At 59.2% G+C, this 21196-nt stretch overlaps 1 protein-coding gene across 1 annotated transcript in view; it reads right to left on the reverse strand.

Annotated features, from left to right (window-relative positions):
- Positions 1–21196, reverse strand: part of LOC144955693 (uncharacterized) — a 40949-nt gene that overhangs the window by 3478 nt on the left and 16275 nt on the right. The window contains exon 3 of the mRNA XM_078885843.1: positions 11369–11705. Within this exon, the coding sequence (XP_078741969.1) occupies positions 11369–11705 (337 nt within the window). The remainder of the gene's footprint in view (positions 1–11368; positions 11706–21196) is intronic.

A 21196-nucleotide genomic window follows, 5' to 3' on the forward strand; every position in this document is an offset into this window, starting at 1 on the left:
GGTGAGTGAGTGGGTGAGTGGGTGGGTGAGTGAGTGAGTGGGTGAGTTAGTGGGTGGGTGAGTGGGTGAGTGAGTGAGTGGGTGGGTGGGTAGGTGAGTGAGTGGGTGAGTGGGTGGGTGAGTGAGTGGGTGAGTTAGTGGGTAGTTAAGTGGGTGGGTGGGTGGGTGAGTGAGTGAGTGGGTGGGTGGGTGAGTGAGTGAGTGAGTGGGTGAGTGAGTGGTTGGGTGGGTGAGTGAGAAAGTGAGTGAATGGGTGAGTGAGTGAGTGAGTGACACGGGCTTGAGAAGAGATGGAGTGATGTGGTACAGGAGGACGCGGAGCTGAGTGGACTTGCCGATGACTGGTACCAGCGGTGGGTGAGTGAGTGAGTGAGTGGGTGAGTGAGTTAGTGGGTAGGTGAGTGAGTGGGTGAGTGGGTAGGTGAGTGAGTGAGTGGGTGAGTTAGTGGGTGGGTGAGTGGGTGAGTGAGTGAGTGAGTGGGTGGGTGGGTGAGTGGGTAGGTGAGTGAGTGAGTGGGTGAGTTAGTGGGTGGGTGAGTGGGTGAGTGAGTGAGTGGGTGGGTGAGTGAGTGGGTGAGTGGGTGGGTGAGTGAGTGGGTGAGTTAGTGGGTAGTTAAGTGGGTGGGTGAGTGAGTGAGTGAGTGGGTGGGTGGGTGGGTGAGTGAGTGAGTGAGTGGTTGGGTGGGTGAGTGAGAAAGTGAGTGAATGGGTGAGTGAGTGAGTGAGTGACACGGGCTAGAGAAGAGATGGAGTGATGTGGTACAGGAGGACGTGGAGCTGAGTGGACTTGCCGATGACTGGTACCAGCGGTGTCAAGATCGGCCTCAGTGGAGGAGGCTCGTGAAGGACGCTACTGGGCAGTTGGAGGCAGTCGCCCTCCAACAACAACGGAGGGCGGAGGAGCGACGCTCACAACAACGAGCGGAGCGCCGGGTGGCTAAAGCGCAGCAAGTTGGTACAGTAGGGGGCACAGGTGGTGCATCAGCCAGTCATCTCGGTCATCTCGGTCAGTCGACCCGTGGCACCTGCTGGGTCTGCCCCGTGACCTCCTGCCAGCGGGCGTTCGACACTTCACGTGGTAGCCTCAAGGTGCACATGGCCTGGCACAAGCGTCGTGGTGACGTCACCGCCACTTAGTGGCGAATGGCGGTTGTTGTTCTTGTTGATCTCTGTGTGAGTCTGTGGGTCTCTGTGTAAGTGAGTCTGTGGGTCTCTGTGTAAGTGAGTCTGTGGGTCTCTGTGTGAGTGGGTCTCTGTGTGAGTGAGTCTGTGGGTCTCTGTGTGAGTGAGTCTGTGGGTCTCTGTGTGAGTGAGTCTGTGGGTCTCTGTGTGAGTGAGTCTGTGGGTCTCTGTGTGAGTGAGTCTGTGGGTCTTTGTGTGAGTGAGTCTGTGGGTCTCTGTGTGAGTGAGTCTGTGGGTCTCTGTGTGAGTGAGTCTGTGGGTCTCTGTGTGAGTGAGTCTGTGGGTCTCTGTGTGAGTGAGTCTGTGGGTCTCTGTGTGAGTGAGTCTGTGGGTCTCTGTGTGAGTGAGTCTGTGGGTCTCTGTGTGAGTGAGTCTCTGTGTGAGTGAGTCTGTAAGTCTCTGTGTGAGTGAGTCTGTGGGTCTCTGTGTGAGTGAGTCTGTGGGTCTCTGTGTGAGTCTGTGGGTCTCTGTGTGAGTGAGTCTGTGGGTCTCTGTGTGAGTCTGTGGGTCTCTGTGTGAGTGAGTCTGTGGGTCTCTGTGTGAGTCTGTGAGTCTCTGTGCGAGTGAGTCTGTGGGTCTCTGCGTGAGTGAGTCTGTGGGTCTCTGTGTGAGTGAGTCTGTGGGGCTCTGTGTGAGTGAGTCTGTGGGTCTCTGTGTGAGTGAATCTGTGGGTCTCTGTGTGAGTGAGTCTGTGGGTCTCTGTGTGAGTGAGTCTGTGGGTCTCTGTGCGAGTGAGTCTGTGGGTCTCTGTGCGAGTGAGTCTGTGGGTCTCTGTGTGAGTGAGTCTGTGGGTCTCTGTGTGAGTGAGTCTGTGGGTCTCTGTGTGAGTGAGTCTGTGGGTCTCTGTGTGAGTGAGTCTGTGAGTCTCTGTGTGAGTGAGTCTGTGGGTCTCTGTGTGAGTGAGTCTGTGGGTCTCTGTGTGAGTCTGTGGGTCTCTGTGTGAGTGAGTCTGTGGGTCTCTGTGTGAGTGAGTCTGTGGGTCTCTGTGTGAGTGAGTCTGTGGGTCTCTGTGTGAGTGAGTCTGTGGGTCTCTGTGTGAGTGAGTCTGTGGGTCTTTGTGTGAGTGAGTCTGTGGGTCTCTGTGTGAGTGAGTCTGTGGGTCTCTGTGTGAGTGAGTCTGTGGGTCTCTGTGTGAGTGAGTCTGTGGGTCTCTGTGTGAGTGAGTCTGTGGGTCTTTGTGTGAGTGAGTCTGTGAGTCTCTGTGTGAGTGAGTCTGTGGGTCTCTGTGTGAGTCTGTGGGTCTCTGTGTGAGTGAGTCTGTGGGTCTCTGTGTGAGTGAGTCTGTGGGTCTCTGTGTGAGTGAGTCTGTGGGTCTCTGTGTGAGTGAGTCTGTGGGTCTCTGTGTAAGTGAGTCTGTGGGTCTTTGTGTGAGTGAGTCTGTGGGTCTCTGTGTGAGTGAGTCTGTGGGTCTCTGTGTGAGTGAGTCTGTGGGTCTCTGTGTGAGTGAGTCTGTGGGTTTCTGTGTGAGTGAGTCTGTGGGTCTCTGTGTGAGTGAGTCTGTGGGTCTCTGTGTGAGTGAGTCTGTGGGTCTCTGTGTGAGTGAGTCTGTGGGTTTCTGTGTGAGTGAGTCTGTGGGTCTCTGTGTGAGTGAGTCTGTGGGTCTCTGTGTGAGTGAGTCTGTGGGTCTCTGTGTGAGTGAGTCTGTGGGTCTCTGTGTGAGTGAGTCTGTGGGTCTCTGTGTGAGTGAGTCTGTGGGTCTCTGTGTGAGTGAGTCTGTGAGTCTCTGTGTGAGTGAGTCTGTGGGTCTCTGTGTGAGTCTGTGGGTCTCTGTGTGAGTGAGTCTGTGAGTCTCTGTGTGAGTGAGTCTGTGCGTCTCTGTGTGAGTGAGTCTGTGGGTCTCTGTGTGAGTGAGTCTGTGGGTTTCTGTGCGAGTGAGTCTGTGCGTCTCTGTGTGAGTGAGTCTGTGGGTCTCTGTGTGAGTGAGTCTGTGGGTTTCTGTGCGAGTGAGTCTGTGGGTCTCTGTGTGAGTCTGTGGGTCTCTGTGTGAGTGAGTCTGTGGGTCTCTGTGTGAGTCTGTGGGTCTCTGTGTGAGTGAGTCTGTGGGTCTCTGTGTGAGTGAGTCTGTGGGTCTCTGTGTGAGTGGGTCTGTGGGTCTCTGTGTGAGTGAGTCTGTGGGTCTCTGTGTGAGTGAGTCTGTGGGTCTCTGTGTGAGTGAGTCTGTGGGTCTCTGTGTGAGTGAGTCTGTGGGTCTCTGTGTGAGTGAGTCTGTGGGTCTCTGTGTGAGTGAGTCTGTGAGTCTCTGTGTGAGTGAGTCTGTGGGTCTCTGTGTGAGTCTGTGGGTCTCTGTGTGAGTGAGTCTGTGGGTCTCTGTGTGAGTGAGTCTGTGGGTCTCTGTGTGAGTGGGTCTGTGGGTCTCTGTGCGAGTGAGTCTGTGGGTCTCTGTGTGAGTCTGTAGGTCTCTGTGTGAGTGAGTCTGTGGGTCTCTGTGTGAGTGAGTCTGTGGGTCTCTGTGTGAGTGAGTCTGTGGGTCTCTGTGTGAGTCTGTGGGTCTCTGTGTGAGTGAGTCTGTGGGTCTCTGTGTGAGTGAGTCTGTGGGTCTCTGTGTGAGTGGGTCTGTGGGTCTCTGTGTGAGTGAGTCTGTGGGTCTCTGTGTGAGTGAGTCTGTGGGTCTCTGTGTGAGTGAGTCTGTGAGTCTCTGTGTGAGTGAGTCTGTGAGTCTCTGTGTGAGTGAGTCTGTGGGTCTCTGTGTGAGTGAGTCTGTGGGTCTCTGTGTGAGTCTGTGGGTCTCTGTGTGAGTGAGTCTGTGGGTCTCTGTGTGAGTCTGTGGGTCTCTGTGTGAGTGAGTCTGTGGGTCTCTGTGTGAGTGAGTCTGTGGGTCTCTGTGTGAGTGGGTCTGTGGGTCTCTGTGTGAGTGAGTCTGTGGGTCTCTGTGTGAGTGAGTCTGTGGGTCTCTGTGTGAGTGAGTCTGTGAGTCTCTGTGTGAGTGAGTCTGTGAGTCTCTGTGTGAGTGAGTCTGTGGGTCTCTGTGTGAGTGAGTCTGTGGGTCTCTGTGTGAGTGAGTCTGTGGGTCTCTGTGTGAGTGAGTCTGTGGGTCTCTGTGTGAGTGAGTCTGTGGGTCTCTGTGTGAGTGAGTCTGTGGGTCTCTGTGTGAGTGAGTCTGTGGGTCTCTGTGTGAGTCTGTGGGTCTCTGTGTGAGTGAGTCTGTGGGTCTCTGTGTGAGTGAGTCTGTGGGTCTCTGTGTGAGTGAGTCTGTGGGTCTCTGTGTGAGTGAGTCTGTGGGTCTCTGTGTGAGTCTGTGGGTCTCTGTGTGAGTGAGTCTGTGGGTCTCTGTGTGAGTGAGTCTGTGGGTCTCTGTGTGAGTGAGTCTGTGGGTCTCTGTGTGAGTGAGTCTGTGGGTCTCTGTGTGAGTGAGTCTGTGGGTCTCTGTGTGAGTCTGTGGGTCTCTGTGTGAGTGAGTCTGTGGGTCTCTGTGTGAGTGAGTCTGTGGGTCTCTGTGTGAGTGAGTCTGTGGGTCTCTGTGTGAGTGAGTCTGTGGGTCTCTGTGTGAGTGAGTCTGTGGGTCTCTGTGTGAGTGAGTCTGTGGGTCTCTGTGTGAGTGAGTCTGTGGGTCTCTGTGTGAGTGAGTCTCTGTGTGAGTGGGTCTCTGTGTGAGTGAGTCTGTGGGTCTCTGTGTGAGAGTCTGTGAGTCTCTGTGTGAGTGAGTCTGTGGGTCTCTGTGTGAGTGGGTCTGTGTGTGAGTGAGTCTGTGGGTCTCTGTGTGAGTGGGTCTGTGTGTGAGTGAGTCTGTGGGTCTCTGTGTGAGTGGGTCTGTGAGTCTCTGTGTGAGTGAGTCTGTGGGTCTCTGTGTGAGTGAGTCTGTGGGTCTCTGTGTGAGTGAGTCTGTGGGTCTCTGTGCGAGTGAGTCTGTGGGTCTCTGTGTGAGTGAGTCTGTGGGTCTCTGTGTAAGTGAGTCTGTGGGTCTCTGTGTGAGTGAGTCTGTGGGTCTCTGTGTGAGTGAGTCTGTGGGTCTCTGTGTGAGTGAGTCTGTGGGTCTCTGTGTGAGTCTGTGGGTCTCTGTGTGAGTGAGTCTGTGGGTCTCTGTGTGAGTGAGTCTGTGGGTCTCTGTGTGAGTGGGTCTGTGGGTCTCTGTGTGAGTGAGTCTGTGGGTCTCTGTGTGAGTGAGTCTGTGGGTCTCTGTGTGAGTGAGTCTGTGGGTCTCTGTGTGAGTGAGTCTGTGGGTCTCTGTGTGAGTGAGTCTGTGGGTCTCTGTGTGAGTGAGTCTGTGGGTCTCTGTGTGAGTGAGTCTCTGTGTGAGTGGGTCTCTGTGTGAGTGAGTCTGTGGGTCTCTGTGTGAGTGAGTCTGTGGGTCTCTGTGTGAGTGAGTCTGTGGGTCTCTGTGTGAGTGAGTCTGTGGGTCTCTGTGTGAGTGAGTCTGTGGGTCTCTGTGTGAGTCTGTGGGTCTCTGTGTGATTGAGTCTGTGGGTCTCTGTGTGAGTGAGTCTGTGGGTCTTTGTGTGAGTGAGTCTGTGGGTCTCTGTGTGAGTCTGTGGGTCTCTGTGTGATTGAGTCTGTGGGTCTCTGTGTGAGTGAGTCTGTGGGTCTCTGTGTGAGTGAGTCTGTGGGTCTCTGTGTGACTGAGTCTGTGGGTCTCTGTGTGAGTGAGTCTGTGAGTCTCTGTGTGAGTGAGTCTATGGGTCTCTGTGTGAGTCTATGGGTCTCTGTGTGAGTGAGTCTGTGGGTCTCTGTGTGACTGAGTCTGTGGGTCTCTGTGTGAGTGAGTCTGTGAGTCTCTGTGTGAGTGAGTCTGTGGGTCTCTGTGTGAGTCTATGGGTCTCTGTGTGAGTGAGTCTCTGTGTGAGTGAGTCTGTGGGTCTCTGTGTGAGTGAGTCTCTGTGTGAGTGAGTCTGTGGGTCTCTGTGTGAGTCTGTGGGTCTCTGTGTGAGTGAGTCTGTGGGTCTCTGTGTGAGTGAGTCTGTGGGTCTCTGTGTGAGTGAGTCTGTGGGTCTCTGTGTGAGTGAGTCTGTGGGTCTCTGTGTGAGTGAGTCTGTGGGTCTCTGTGTGAGTGAGTCTGTGGGTCTCTGTGTGAGTGAGTCTGTGAGTCTCTGTGTGAGAGTCTGTGAGTCTCTGTGTGAGTGAGTCTGTGGGTCTTTGTGTGAGTGAGTCTGTGAGTCTCTGTGTGAGTGAGTCTGTGGGTCTCTGTGTGAGTGAGTCTGTGGGTCTCTGTGTGAGTGAGTCTGTGAGTCTCTGTGTGAGAGTCTGTGAGTCTCTGTGTGAGTGAGTCTGTGGGTCTTTGTGTGAGTGAGTCTGTGAGTCTCTGTGTGAGTGAGTCTGTGGGTCTCTGTGTGAGTGAGTCTGTGGGTCTCTGTGTGAGTGAGTCTGTGGGTCTCTGTGTGAGTGAGTCTGTGGGTCTCTGTGTGAGTGGGTCTGTGAGTCTCTGTGTGAGTGAGTCTGTGGGTCTCTGTGTGAGTGAGTCTGTGAGTCTCTGTGTGAGTGAGTCTGTGGGTCTCTGTGTGAGTGAGTCTGTGGGTCTCTGTGTGAGTGAGTCTGTGAGTCTCTGTGTGAGTGAGTCTGTGGGTCTCTGTGTGAGTGAGTCTGTGGGTCTCTGTGTGAGTGAGTCTGTGAGTCTCTGTGTGAGTGAATCTGTGGGTCTCTGTGTGAGTGAGTCTGTGAGTCTCTGTGTGAGTGAGTCTGTGGGTCTCTGTGTGAGTGAGTCTGTGGGTCTCTGTGTGAGTGAGTCTGTGGGTCTCTGTGTGAGTGGGTCTCTGTGTGAGTGAGTCTGTGGGTCTCTGTGTGAGTGAGTCTGTGGCTCTCTGTGTGATTGGGTCTCTGTGTGAGTGAGTCTGTGGGTCTCTGTGTGAGCGAGTCTCTGTGTGAGTGGGTCTCTGTGTGAGTGAGTCTGTGAGTCTCTGTGTGAGCGAGTCTCTGTGTGAGTGGGTCTCTGTGTGAGTGAGTCTGTGGGTCTCTGTGTGAGTGAGTCTGTGGGTCTCTGTGTGAGTGAGTCTGTGGGTCTCTGTGTGAGTGAGTCTGTGGGTCTCTGTGTGAGTGAGTCTGTGGGTCTCTGTGTGAGTCTGTGGGTCTCTGTGTGAGTGAGTCTGTGGGTCTCTGTGTGAGTGAGTCTGTGGGTCTCTGTGTGAGTGAGTCTGTGGGTCTCTGTGTGAGTGAGTCTGTGGGTCTCTGTGTGAGTGAGTCTGTGGGTCTCTGTGTGAGTCTGTGGGTCTCTGTGTGAGTGAGTCTGTGGGTCTCTGTGTGAGTGAGTCTGTGGGTCTCTGTGTGAGTGAGTCTGTGGGTCTCTGTGTGAGTGAGTCTGTGGGTCTCTGTGTGAGTGAGTCTGTGGGTCTCTGTGTGAGTGAGTCTGTGGGTCTCTGTGTGAGTGAGTCTGTGGGTCTCTGTGTGAGTGAGTCTCTGTGTGAGTGGGTCTCTGTGTGAGTGAGTCTGTGGGTCTCTGTGTGAGAGTCTGTGAGTCTCTGTGTGAGTGAGTCTGTGGGTCTCTGTGTGAGTGGGTCTGTGTGTGAGTGAGTCTGTGGGTCTCTGTGTGAGTGGGTCTGTGTGTGAGTGAGTCTGTGGGTCTCTGTGTGAGTGGGTCTGTGAGTCTCTGTGTGAGTGAGTCTGTGGGTCTCTGTGTGAGTGAGTCTGTGGGTCTCTGTGTGAGTGAGTCTGTGGGTCTCTGTGCGAGTGAGTCTGTGGGTCTCTGTGTGAGTGAGTCTGTGGGTCTCTGTGTAAGTGAGTCTGTGGGTCTCTGTGTGAGTGAGTCTGTGGGTCTCTGTGTGAGTGAGTCTGTGGGTCTCTGTGTGAGTGAGTCTGTGGGTCTCTGTGTGAGTGAGTCTGTGGGTCTCTGTGTGAGTGAGTCTGTGGGTCTCTGTGTGAGTGAGTCTGTGGGTCTCTGTGTGAGTGAGTCTCTGTGTGAGTGGGTCTCTGTGTGAGTGAGTCTGTGGGTCTCTGTGTGAGAGTCTGTGAGTCTCTGTGTGAGTGAGTCTGTGTGTGAGTGAGTCTGTGGGTCTCTGTGTGAGTGGGTCTGTGTGTGAGTGAGTCTGTGGGTCTCTGTGTGAGTGGGTCTGTGAGTCTCTGTGTGAGTGAGTCTGTGGGTCTCTGTGTGAGTGAGTCTGTGGGTCTCTGTGTGAGTGAGTCTGTGGGTCTCTGTGCGAGTGAGTCTGTGGGTCTCTGTGTGAGTGAGTCTGTGGGTCTCTGTGTGAGTGAGTCTGTGGGTCTCTGTGTGAGTGAGTCTGTGGGTCTTTGTGTGAGTGAGTCTGTGAGTCTCTGTGTGAGTGAGTCTCTGTGTGAGTGAGTCTGTGGGTCTCTTTGCGAGTCTATGGGTCTCTGTGTGAGTGAGTCTATGGGTCTCTGTGTGAGTCTATGGGTCTCTGTGTGAGTGAGTCTGTGGGTCTCTGTGTGAGTGAGTCTGTGGGTCTCTGTGTGAGTGAGTCTGTGGGTCTCTGTGTGAGTGAGTCTGTGGGTCTCTGTGTGAGTCTGTGGGTCTCTGTGTGAGTGGGTCTGTGGGTCTCTGTGTGAGTGAGTCTGTGAGTCTCTGTGTGAGTGAGTCTGTGGGTCTCTGTGCGAGTGAGTCTGTGGGTCTCTGTGTGAGTGAGTCTGTGAGTCTCTGTGTGAGTGAGTCTGTGGGTCTCTGTGTGAGTGAGTCTGTGGGTCTCTGTGTGAGTCTGTGGGTCTCTGTGTGAGTGAGTCTGTGGGTCTCTGTGTGAGTGAGTCTGTGGGTCTCTGTGTGAGTGAGTCTGTGGGTCTCTGTGTGAGTGAGTCTGTGGGTCTCTGTGTGAGTGAGTCTGTGGGTCTCTGTGTGAGTGAGTCTGTGGGTCTCTGTGTGAGTGAGTCTGTGGGTCTCTGTGTGAGTGAGTCTGTGGGTCTCTGTGTGAGTGAGTCTGTGGGTCTCTGTGTGAGTGAGTCTGTGGGTCTCTGTGTGAGTGAGTCTGTGGGTCTCTGTGTGAGTCTGTGGGTCTCTGTGTGAGTGAGTCTGTGGGTCTCTGTGTGAGTGAGTCTGTGGGTCTCTGTGTGAGTCTGTGGGTCTCTGTGTGAGTGAGTCTCTGTGTGAGTCTGTGGGTCTCTGTGTGAGTGAGTCTGTGGGTCTCTGTGTGAGTGAGTCTGTGGGTCTCTGTGTGAGTGAGTCTGTGGGTCTCTGTGTGAGTGAGTCTGTGGGTCTCTGTGTGAGTCTGTGGGTCTCTGTGTGAGTGAGTCTGTGGGTCTCTGTGTGAGTGAGTCTGTGGGTCTCTGTGTGAGTGAGTCTGTGGGTCTCTGTGTGACTGAGTCTGTGGGTCTCTGTGTGAGTGAGTCTGTGGGTCTCTGTGTGAGTGAGTCTGTGAGTCTCTGTGTGAGAGTCTGTGGGTCTCTGTGTGAGTGAGTCTGTGGGTCTCTGTGTGAGTGAGTCTGTGGGTCTCTGTGTGAGTGAGTCTGTGGGTCTCTGTGTGAGTGAGTCTGTGGGTCTCTGTGTGAGTGAGTCTGTAGGTCTTTGTGTGAGTGAGTCTGTGGGTCTCTGTGTGAGTGAGTCTGTGAGTCTCTGTGTGAGAGTCTGTGGGTCTTTGTGTGAGTGAATCTGTGGGTCTCTGTGCGAGTGAGTCTGTGGGTCTCTGTGTGAGTGAGTCTGTGAGTCTCTGTGTGAGTGAGTCTGTGGGTCTCTGTGTGAGTGAGTCTGTGGGTCTCTGTGTGAGTCTGTGGGTCTCTGTGTGAGTGAGTCTGTGGGTCTCTGTGTGAGTGAGTCTGTGGGTCTCTGTGTGAGTGAGTCTGTGGGTCTCTGTGTGAGTGAGTCTGTGGGTCTCTGTGTGAGTGAGTCTGTGGGTCTCTGTGTGAGTGAGTCTGTGGGTCTCTGTGTGAGTGAGTCTGTGGGTCTCTGTGTGAGTGAGTCTGTGGGTCTCTGTGTGAGTGAGTCTGTGGGTCTCTGTGTGAGTGAGTCTGTGGGTCTCTGTGTGAGTGAGTCTGTGGGTCTCTGTGTGAGTCTGTGGGTCTCTGTGTGAGTGAGTCTGTGGGTCTCTGTGTGAGTGAGTCTGTGGGTCTCTGTGTGAGTCTGTGGGTCTCTGTGTGAGTGAGTCTCTGTGTGAGTCTGTGGGTCTCTGTGTGAGTGAGTCTGTGGGTCTCTGTGTGAGTGAGTCTGTGGGTCTCTGTGTGAGTGAGTCTGTGGGTCTCTGTGTGAGTGAGTCTGTGGGTCTCTGTGTGAGTCTGTGGGTCTCTGTGTGAGTGAGTCTGTGGGTCTCTGTGTGAGTGAGTCTGTGGGTCTCTGTGTGAGTGAGTCTGTGGGTCTCTGTGTGACTGAGTCTGTGGGTCTCTGTGTGAGTGAGTCTGTGGGTCTCTGTGTGAGTGAGTCTGTGAGTCTCTGTGTGAGAGTCTGTGGGTCTCTGTGTGAGTGAGTCTGTGGGTCTCTGTGTGAGTGAGTCTGTGGGTCTCTGTGTGAGTGAGTCTGTGGGTCTCTGTGTGAGTGAGTCTGTGGGTCTCTGTGTGAGTGAGTCTGTAGGTCTTTGTGTGAGTGAGTCTGTGGGTCTCTGTGTGAGTGAGTCTGTGAGTCTCTGTGTGAGAGTCTGTGGGTCTTTGTGTGAGTGAATCTGTGGGTCTCTGTGTGAGTGAGTCTGTGGGTCTCTGTGTGAGTGAGTCTGTGGGTCTCTGTGTGAGTGAGTCTGTGGGTCTCTGTGTGAGTGAGTCTGTGGGTCTCTGTGTGAGTGAGTCTGTGGGTCTCTGTGTGAGTGAGTCTGTAGGTCTTTGTGTGAGTGAGTCTGTGGGTCTCTGTGTGAGTGAGTCTGTGGGTCTCTGTGTGAGTGAGTCTGTGAGTCTCTGTGTGAGTGAGTCTGTGGGTCTCTGTGTGAGTGAGTCTGTGGGTCTCTGTGTGAGTGAGTCTGTGGGTCCCTGTGTGAGTGAGTCTGTAGGTCTTTGTGTGAGTGAGTCTGTGGGTCTCTGTGTGAGTGAGTCTGTGGGTCCCTGTGTGAGTGAGTCTGTGGGTCTCTGTGTGAGTGAGTCTCTGTGTGAGTGAGTCTGTGGGTCTTTGTGTGAGTGAGTCTGTGGGTCTCTGTGTGACTGAGTCTGTGAGTCTCTGTGTGAGTGAGTCTGTGGGTCTCTGAGTGAGTGAGTCTGTGGGTCTCTGTGTGAGTGAGTCTGTGAGTCTCTGTGTGAGTGAGTCTGTGAGTCTCTGTGTGAGTGAGTCTGTGAGTCTCTGTGTGTGTGTGTCTGTGTGTGTGTCTGTGTGTGTCTGTGTGTGTGTCTGTGTGTGTGTGTCTGTGTGTGTCTGTGTGTGTGTCTGTGTGTGTGTGTCTGTGTGTGTCTGTGTGTATGTGTGTCTCACGTGCACCGAGCGATGCCTCCCAGCCTCCCCACGCCTCCCGCATCCATCAGGGCCTTGGCGTTGTGGCCACCACCACCACCGCCACCACCACCACCACCGCCACCACCGCCACCACCACCGCCACCACCATCATTGACGATCTCCAGCAGGGCGTGGAGGATCGCTAGCACCATCTCCTCCGAGTGTGCCACCGTCACCACACCACCACCGCCACCACCACCGCCACCACCACCACCACCACCGCCACCACCACCACCACCACCGCCACCACCACCACCACCACCGCCACCACCGCTGTGCGGCAACTTGTCCAGAAGATCACACATCGCGTACTTGCCTAGAACAGGGAGAGAGGGTGGGTGGGTGGGTGGGTGAGTGGGTGGGTGAGTGAGTGGGTGAGTGAGTGAGTGGGTGAGTGAGTGGGTGAGTGGGTGGGTGAGTGGGTGAGTGAGTGGGTGAGTGGGTGAGTGAGTGGGTGAGTGGGTGAGTGAGTGGGTGAGTGAGTGGGTGAGTGAGTGGGTGAGTGGGTGGGTGGGTGAGTGGGTAGGTGGGTGAGTGGGTGGGTGGGTGAGTGGGTGAGTGGGTGGGTGGGTGGGTGGGTGGGTGAGTGGGTGAGTGGGTGAGTGAGTGGGTGAGTGAGTGGGTGAGTGAATGGGTGAGTGGGTGGGTGAGTGGGTGAGTGAGTGGGTGAGTGGGTGAGTGAGTGGGTGAGTGAGTGGGTGAGTGAGTGGGTGAGTGGGTGGGTGGGTGAGTGGGTAGGTGGGTGAGTGGGTGGGTGGGTGAGTGGGTGAGTGGGTGGGTGGGTGGGTGGGTGAGTGGGTGAGTGGGTGGGTGGGTGGGTGAGTGGGTGGGTGGTTGGGTGGGTGGGTGAGTGGGTGAGTGGGTGGGTTGGTGGGTGGGTGAGTGGGTGAGTGGGTGGGTGAGTGGGTGGGTGAGTGGGTGGGTGGGTGGGTGAGTGGGTGAGTGAGTGGGTGAGTGAGTGGGTGAGTGAGTGGGTGGGTGGGTGGGTGGGTGGGTGAGTGGGTGGGTGAGTGGGTGGGTGGGTGGGTGAGTGGGTGAGTGAGTGGGTGAGTGAGTGGGTGAGTGAGTGGGTGAGTGGGTGGGTGAGTGGGTGAGTGAGTGGGTGAGTGGGTGAGTGAGTGGGTGAGTGAGTGAGTGGGTGAGTGAGTGGGTGAGTGCGTGGGTGGGTGAGTGGGTGGGTGGGTGAGTGGGTGGGTGGGTGAGTGGGTGAGTGGGTGGGTGGGTGGGTGGGTGAGTGGGTGGGTGGGTGAGTGGGTGAGTGGGTGAGTGGGTGGGTGGGTGAGTGGGTGAGTGAGTGGGTGAGTGAGTGGGTGAGTGAGTGGGTGAGTGGGTGGGTGGTGTGAGTGGGTGGGTGGGTGGTGTGAGTGGGTGGGTGGGTGGGTGAGGGTGGGTGGGTGGGTGAGTGAGTGAGTGGGTGGGTGGGTGAGTGGGTGTGGGTGAGTGAGTGGGTGGGTGGGTGAGTGGGTGGGTGGGTGGGTGGGTGGGTGGGGTGGGTGAGTGAGTGGGTGAGTGAGTGGGTGAGTGGGTGGGTGGGTGGGTGAGTAGGTGGGTGGGTGGGTGGGTGGGTGAGTGGGTGGGTGGGTGAGTGGGTGAGTGGGTGAGTGGGTGGGTGGGTGAGTGGGTGAGTGGGTGAGTGGGTGAGTGGGTGAGTGAGTGGGTGAGTGGGTGAGTGAGTGGGTGAGTGGGTGGGTGGGTGGGTGGGTGGGTGGGTGGGTGAGTGGGTGGGTGGGTGAGTGAGTGGGTGGGTGAGTGGGTGGGTGGGTGGGTGAGTGGGTGGGTGGGTGAGTGGGTGTGAGTGGGTGAGTGAGTGGGTGAGTGGGTGAGTGAGTGGGTGAGGTGGGTGAGTGGTGTGAGTAGGTGGGTGGGTAGGTGGGTGGGTGGGTGAGTGGGTGAGTGGGTGGGTGAGTGGGTGAGTGGGTGAGTGGGTGGGTGGGTGGGTGAGTGGGTGAGTGGGTGAGTGAGTGGGTGAGTGGGTGAGTGAGTGGGTGAGTGGGTGAGTGGGTGAGTAGGTGGGTGGGTAGGTGGGTGGGTGGGTGGGTGAGTGGGTGAGTGGGTGAGTGGGTAGATGGGTGGGTGGGTGAGTGAGTGGTGGGTGAGTGGGTGGGTGGGTGAGTAGGTGGGTGGGTGGGGTGAGTGGGTGGGTGGGTGAGTGGGTGAGTGGGTGGGTGAAGTGGGTAGATGGGTGGGTGGTGTGAGTGAGTGGGTGAGTGGGTGGGTGGGTAGGTGGGTGGGTGGGTGAGTGGGTGGGTGGGTGAGTGGGTGAGTGGGTGGGTGGGTAGGTGGGTGAGTGGGTGGGAGGTGGGTGGGTGGGTGAGTGGGTGAGTGGGTGGGTGGGTGGGTGAGTGGAGTGAGTGGGTGAGGTAGGTGTGGTGGGTGGGTGAGGTGGGTGGGTGGGTGGGTGAGTAGGTGGGTGAGTAGGTGGGTGAGTGAGGTGGGGTGGTGTGGTGAGTGGGTGAGTGGGTGGGTGGGTAGGTGGGTGGGTGGGTGACGGTGGGGTGGGGTGGGGTTGAGTAGGTGGGGGGTGAGTGAGTGAGTGAGTGGGTGGGTGGGTGAGTGGGTGAGTGGGTGAATGGGTGGGTGGGTGGGTGGGTGGTGTGAGTAGGGTGGGTGGGTAGGGTGGGTGGGTGGGTGGGTGAGTGGGTGAGTGGGTGAGTGGGTAGATGGGTGGGTGGGTGAGTGAGTGGGTGAGTGGGTGGGTGAGTAGGTGGGGTGGGTGGGTGAGTGGGTGGGGTGGGTGAGTGGGGTGAGTGGGTGGGTGAGTGGGTAGATGGGTGGGTGGATGAGTGAGTGGGTGGGTGGGTGAGTAGGTGGGGTGGGGTGGGTGAGTGGGTGGGTGGGTGAGTGGGTGAGTGGGTGGGTGAGTGGGTAGATGGGTGGGTGGGTGAGTGAGTGAGTGGGTGGGTGGGTGGGTAGGTGGGTGGGTGGGTGAGTGGGTGGGTGGGTGAGTGGGTGAGTGGGTGGGTGAGTGGGTAGATGGGTGGGTGGGTGAGTGAGTGGGTGAGTGGGTGGGTGGGTAGGTGGGTGGGTGGGTAGGTGGGTGAGTGGGTGAGTGGGTGGGTGGGTGAGTGAGTGGGTGAGTGGGTGGGTAGGTGGGTGGGTGGGTGAGTGGGTGGGTGGGTGAGTGGGTGGGTGGGTGAGTAGGTGGGTGAGTAGGTGGGTGAGTGGGTGGGTGGGTGAGTGAGTGGGTGAGTGGATGGGTGGGTAGGTGGGTGGGTGGGTGAGTGGGTGGGTGGGTGAGTAGGTGGGTGAGTGAGTGAGTGGGTGGGTGGGTGAGTGGGTGAGTGGGTGAGTGGGTGGGTGGGTGGGTGAGTGGGTGAGTGGGTGAGTGGGTGAGTGAGTGGGTGAGTGGGTGAGTGAGTGGGTGAGTGGGTGGGTGGGTGGGTGGGTGGGTGGGTGAGTGAGTGGGTGGGTGGGTGAGTGAGTGGGTGGGTGAGTGGGTGGGTGGGTGGGTGAGTGGGTGGGTGGGTGAGTGGGTGAGTGGGTGAGTGAGTGGGTGAGTGGGTGAGTGAGTGGGTGAGTGGGTGAGTGGGTGAGTAGGTGGGTGGGTAGGTGGGTGGGTGGGTGAGTGGGTGAGTGGGTGGGTGAGTGGGTGAGTGGGTGAGTGGGTGGGTGGGTGGGTGGGTGGGTGAGTGGGTGAGTGGGTGAGTGAGTGGGTGAGTGGGTGAGTGAGTGGGTGAGTGGGTGAGTGGGTGAGTAGGTGGGTGGGTAGGTGGGTGGGTGGGTGGGTGAGTGGGTGAGTGGGTGAGTGGGTAGATGGGTGGGTGGGTGAGTGAGTGGGTGGGTGGGTGAGTAGGTGGGTGGGTGGGTGAGTGGGTGGGTGAGTGGGTGAGTGGGTGGGTGAGTGGGTAGATGGGTGGGTGGGTGAGTGAGTGGGTGAGTGGGTGGGTGGGTAGGTGGGTGGGTGGGTGAGTGGGTGGGTGGGTGAGTGGGTGAGTGGGTGGGTGGGTAGGTGGGTGGGTCGGTGGGTAGGTGGGTGAGTGGGTGAGTGGGTGGGTGGGTGAGTGGGTGGGTAGGTGGGTGGGTGGGTGAGTGGGTGGGTGGGTGGGTGAGTAGGTGGGTGAGTAGGTGGGTGAGTGGGTGGGTGGGTGAGTGAGTGGGTGAGTGGGTGGGTGGGTAGGTGGGTGGGTGGGTGAGTGGGTGGGTGGGTGAGTAGGTGGGTGAGTGAGTGAGTGAGTGGGTGGGTGGGTGGGTGAGTAGGTGGGTGGGTAGGTGGGTGGGTGGGTGAGTGGGTGAGTGGGTGAGTGGGTAGATGGGTGGGTGGGTGAGTGAGTGGGTGAGTGGGTGGGTGAGTAGGTGGGTGGGTGGGTGAGTGGGTGGGTGGGTGAGTGGGTGAGTGGGTGGGTGAGTGGGTAGATGGGTGGGTGGGTGGGTGAGTGGGTGGGTGGGTGAGTGGGTGAGTGGGTGGGTGAGTGGGTAGATGGGTGGGTGGGTGAGTGAGTGAGTGGGTGGGTGGGTGGGTGGGTAGGTGGGTGGGTGGGTGGGTGAGTGGGTGGGTGGGTGAGTGGGTGAGTGGGTGGGTGAGTGGGTAGATGGGTGGGTGGGTGAGTGAGTGGGTGAGTGGGTGGGTGGGTAGGTGGGTGGGTGGGTAGGTGGGTGAGTGGGTGAGTGGGTGGGTGGGTGAGTGAGTGGGTGAGTGGGTGGGTAGGTGGGTGGGTGGGTGAGTGGGTGGGTGGGTGAGTAGGTGGGTGAGTAGGTGGGTGAGTGGGTGGGTGGGTGAGTGAGTGGGTGAGTGGATGGGTGGGTAGGTGGGTGGGTGGGTGAGTGGGTGGGTGGGTGAGTAGGTGGGTGAGTGAGTGGGTGGGTGGGTGAGTGGGTGAGTGGGTGGGTGGGTGGGTGAGTAGGTGGGTGGGTAGGTGGGTGGGTGGGTGGGTGAGTGGGTGAGTGGGTGAGTGGGTAGATGGGTGGGTGGGTGAGTGAGTGGGTGAGTGGGTGGGTGAGTAGGTGGGTGGGTGGGTGAGTGGGTGGGTGGGTGAGTGGGTGAGTGGGTGGGTGGGTAGGTGGGTGGGTGGGTGAGTGGGTGGGTGAGTGGGTAAATGGGTGGGTGGGTGAGTGAGTGGGTGAGTGGGTGGGTGGGTAGGTGGGTGGGTGGGTGAGTGGGTGGGTGGGTGAGTGGGTGAGTGGGTGGGTGAGTGGGTGAGTGAGTGGGTGAGTGGGTGGGTGGGTAGGTGGGTGGGTGGGTGGGTGGGTAGGTTGGTGGGTGGGTGGGTGAGTGGGTGGGTGAGTGGGTGGGTGGGTGGGTAGGTGGGTGGGTGGGTGGGTGAGTGGGTGGGTGGGTGAGTGAGTGGGTGAGTGGGTGGGTGGGTAGGTGGGTGGGTGGGTGAGTGGGTGGGTGGGTGAGTAGGTGGGTGAGTAGGTGGGTGAGTGGGTGGGTGGGTGAGTGAGTGGGTGAGTGGGTGGGTAGGTGGGTGGGTGGGTGAGTGGGTGGGTGGGTGAGTAGGTGGGTGAGTGGGTGGCTGGGTGAGTGAGTGAGTGGGTGAGTGGGTGGGTGGGTGGGTAGGTGGGTGGGTGGGTGAGTGGGTGGGTAGATGGGTGAGTGGGTGGGTGGGTGGGTGGGTGGGTGAGTGGGTGGGTGGGTGGATGGGTGGGTGAGTGGATGGGTGGGTGGGTAGGTGAGTGGGTGGGTGGGTGGGTAGGTGAGTGGGTGGGTGAGTGGGTGGGTGAGTGGGTGGGTAGGTGCGTGGGTGAGTGGGTGGGTGGGTGGGTAGGTGAGTGGGTGGGTAGGTGGGTAGGTGAGTGAGTGGGTAGGTGGGTAGGTGGGTAGGTGGGTGAGTGGGTGGGTGGGTAGGTGAGTGGGTGGGTGGGTGAGTGGGTGAGTGGGTGGGTGAGTGGGTGGGTGGGTGAGTGGGTAGGTGGGTAGGTGGGTGAGTGGGTGGGTGGGTAGGTGAGTGGGTGGGTGGGTGAGTGGGTGGGTGGGTGGGTGGGTGAGTGGGTGGGTGGGTGGGTGAATGAGTGAGTGGGTGGGTGGATGGGTGAGTGAGTGGGTGGGTGGGTGGGTGAGTGAGTGGGTGGGTGGGTGGGTAGGTGGGTGGGTGAGTGGGTGGGTAGGTGGGTGGGTGGGAAGATGGGTGGGTGGGTGAGTGAGTGGGTAGGTGGGTGGGTAGGTGGGTGAGTGGTGGGTGAGTGGGTGGGTGAGTGGGTGGGTGAGTGGGTGGGTGGGTGGGTGAGTGGGTGAGTGGGTGGGTGGGTGGGTGAGTGGGTGGGTGAGTGAGTGAGTGGGTGAGTGGGTGGGTAGGTGGGTGGGTGGGTGAGTGGGTGGGTGGGTGAGTAGGTGGGTGAGTAGGTGGGTGAGTGGGTGGGTGGGTGAGTGGGTGGGTGGGTGAGTAGGTGGGTGAGTGAGTGAGTGGGTGGGTGGGTGAGTGGGTGGGTGGGTGAGTAGGTGGGTGGGTAGGTGGGTGGGTGGGTGGGTGGGGTGAGTGGGTGAGTGGGTGAGTGGGTAGATGGGTGGGTGGGTGAGTGAGTGGGTGAGTGGGTGGGTGAGTAGGTGGGTGGGTGGGTGAGTGGGTGGGTGGGTGAGTGGGTGAGTGGGTGGGTGAGTGGGTAAATGGGTGGGTGGGTGAGTGAGTGGGTGAGTGGGTGGGTGGGTAGGTGGGTGGGTGGGTGAGTGGGTGGGTGGGTGAGTGGGTGAGTGGGTGGGTGAGTGGGTGAGTGAGTGGGTGAGTGGGTGGGTGGGTAGGTGGGTGGGTGGGTGGGTGGGTAGGTTGGTGGGTGGGTGGGTGAGTGGGTGGGTGAGTGGGTGGGTGGGTAGGTGGGTGGGTGGGTGGGTGGGTGAGTGGGTGGGTGGGTGAGTAGGTGGGTGAGTAGGTGGGTGAGTGGGTGGGTGGGTGGGTGAGTGAGTGGGTCAGTGGGTGGGTGGGTAGGTGGGTGGGTGGGTGAGTGGGTGGGTGGGTGAGTAGGTGGGTGAGTAGGTGGGTGAGTGGGTGGGTGGGTGAGTGAGTGGGTGAGTGGGTGGGTAGGTGGGTGGGTGGGTGAGTGGGTGGGTGGGTGAGTAGGTGGGTGAGTGGGTGGGTGGGTGAGTGAGTGGGTGAGTGGGTGGGTGGGTAGGTGGGTGGGTGGGTGAGTGGGTGGGTAGGTGGGTGAGTGGGTGGGTGGGTGGGTGAGTGGGTGGGTGGGTGGATGGGTGGGTGAGTGGATGGGTGGGTGGGTAGGTGAGTGGGTGGGTGGGTGGGTAGGTGAGTGGGTGGGTGAGTGGGTGGGTGAGTGGGTGGGTAGGTGCGTGGGTGAGTGGGTGGGTGGGTGGGTAGGTGAGTGGGTGGGTAGGTGGGTAGGTGAGTGAGTGGGTAGGTGGGTAGGTGGGTAGGTGGGTGAGTGGGTGGGTGGGTAGGTGAGTGGGTGGGTGGGTGAGTGGGTGAGTGGGTGGGTGAGTGGGTGGGTGGGTGAGTGGGTAGGTGGGTAGGTGGGTGAGTGGGTGGGTGGGTAGGTGAGTGGGTGGGTGGGTGAGTGGGTGGGTGGGTGGGTGGGTGGGTGAGTGGGTGGGTGGGTGGGTGAGTGAGTGAGTGGGTAGGTGGATGGGTGAGTGAGTGGGTGGGTGGGTGGGTGAGTGGGTGGGTGGGTGGGTAGGTCGGTGGGTGAGTGGGTGGGTAGGTGGGTGGGTGGGTAGATGGGTGGGTGGGTGAATGAGTGGGTAGGTGGGTGGGTGAGTGGGTGAGTGGGTGAGTGGGTGAGTGGGTGAGTGGGTGGGTGGGTGAGTGGGTGAGTGGGTGAGTGAGTGGGTGAGTGGGTGGGTGAGTGGGTGGGTGAGTGGGTGAGTGGGTGGGTAGGTGGGTGGGTGAGTGGGTGGGTAGGTGGGTGGGTGGGTGGGTGGGTAGGTGGGTGGGTGGGTGAGTGGGTGAGTGGGTGGGTAGGTGGGTGGGTGGGTGAGTGGGTGGGTGGGTGGGTGAGTGGATGGGTGGGTGGGTAGGTGGGTAAGTGGGTGGGTGGGTGAGTGGGTGGGTGGGTGAGTGGGTGGCTGAGTAGGTGGGTGAGTGGGTGAGTGGGTGGGTGGGTAGGTGAGTGGGTGGGTGGGTGGGTGAGTGGGTGATTGGGTGGGTGAGTGGGTGGGTGGGTGGGTAGGTGGGTGGGTGGGTAGGTGGGTGGGTGGGTGAGTGGGTAGGTGGGTGAGTGCGTAGGTGGGTCGGTGGGTGAGTGGGTGGGTGAGTCGGTGGGTATGTGGGTGGGTGGGTGAGTGGGTGGGTGTGTGAGTAGGTGGGTGAGTGGGTGGGTGGGTGGGTGAGTGGGTGGGTAGGTGGGTGAGTGGGTGAGTGGGTAGGTGAGTGGGTGGGTAGGTGGGTGAGTGAGTGGGTGGGTGAGTAGGTGGGTGAGTGGGTGGGTGGGTTGGTGGCTGAGTGAGTGAGTGGGTGAGTAGGTGGGTGAGTTGGTGGGTGGGTGAGTAGGTGGGTGAGTTGGTGGTTGGGTAGGTGAGTGGGTGGCTGGGTAGGTGGGTGGGTGGGTGAGTGGGTGGGTGGGTGAGTGGGTAGGTGGGTCAGTGGGTGAGTGGGAGGGTGAGTGGGTGGGTGGGTAGGTGGGTGGGTGGGTGAGTGGGTGGGTGGGTGAGTAGGTGGGTGAGTGGGTGGGTGGGTGAGTGGGTGGGTAGGTGGGTGGGTAGTTGGGTGGGTGGGTGGGTGGGTGAGTGGGTGGGTGGGTGAGTGGGTGGGTGAGTAGGTGGGTGAGTGGGTGAGTGGGTGGGTGAGTGGGTGGGTGGGTAGGTGGGTGGGTGGGTGAGTGGGTGGGTGGGTGAGTAGGTGGGTGAGTGGGTGGGTGGGTGGGTGAGCAGGTGGGTGGGTAGGTGGGTGGGTGGGTGGGTGGGTGAGTGGGTGAGTGGGTGAGTGGGTAGATGGGTGGGTGGGTGAGTGAGTGGGTGAGTGGGTGGGTGAGTAGGTGGGTGGGTGGGTGAGTGGGTGGGTGGGTGAGTGGGTGAGTGGGTGGGTGAGTGGGTAGATGGGTGGGTGGGTGAGTGAGTGGGTGAGTGGGTGGGTGGGTAGGTGGGTGGGTGGGTGAGTGGGTGGGTGGGTGGGTGGGTGGGTGAGTGGGTGAGTGGGTGGGTGAGTGGGTGAGTGAGTGGGTGAGTGGGTGGGTGGGTAGGTGGGTGGGTGGGTGGGTGGGTAGGTTGGTGGGTGGGTGGGTGAGTGGGTGGGTGGGTGAGTGGGTGGGTAGGTGGGTGGGTGGGTGAGTGGGTGGGTGGGTGAGTAGGTGGGTGAGTAGGTGGGTGAGTGGGTGGGTGGGTGAGTGAGTGGGTGAGTGGGTGGGTGGGTAGGTGGGTGGGTGGGTGAGTGGGTGGGTGGGTGAGTAGGTGGGTGAGTAGGTGGGTGAGTGGGTGGGTGGGTGAGTGAGTGGGTGAGTGGGTGGGTAGGTGGGTGGGTGGGTGAGTGGGTGGGTGGGTGAGTAGGTGGGTGAGTGAGTGGGTGGGTGAGTGAGTGGGTGAGTGGGTGGGTGGGTAGGTGGGTGGGTGGGTGAGTGGGTGGGTAGGTGGGTGAGTGGGTGGGTGGGTGGGTGGGTGAGTGGGTGGGTGGGTGGATGGGTGGGTGAGTGGATGGGTGGGTGGGTAGGTGAGTGGGTGGGTGGGTGGGTAGGTGAGTGGGTGGGTGAGTGGGTGGGTGAGTGGGTGGGTAGGTGCGTGGGTGAGTGGGTGGGTGGGTGGGTGGGTAGGTGAGTGGGTGGGTAGGTGGGTGAGTGAGTGGGTGGGTGAGTAGGTGGGTGAGTGGGTGGGAGGGTGGGTAGGTGGGTGAGAGGGTGGGTGGGTGATTGGGTGGGTGGGTGAGTGGGTGAGTAGGTGGGTAGGTGGGTGAGTGGGTGGGTGGGTGGGTATGTGGGTGGGTAGGTGGGTGAGTGGGT

Source organism: Lampetra fluviatilis, unplaced genomic scaffold (assembly GCF_964198595.1).
Source record: "Lampetra fluviatilis unplaced genomic scaffold, kcLamFluv1.1 SCAFFOLD_225, whole genome shotgun sequence".
In the NCBI taxonomy this organism is placed as follows: domain Eukaryota; kingdom Metazoa; phylum Chordata; class Hyperoartia; order Petromyzontiformes; family Petromyzontidae; genus Lampetra; species Lampetra fluviatilis.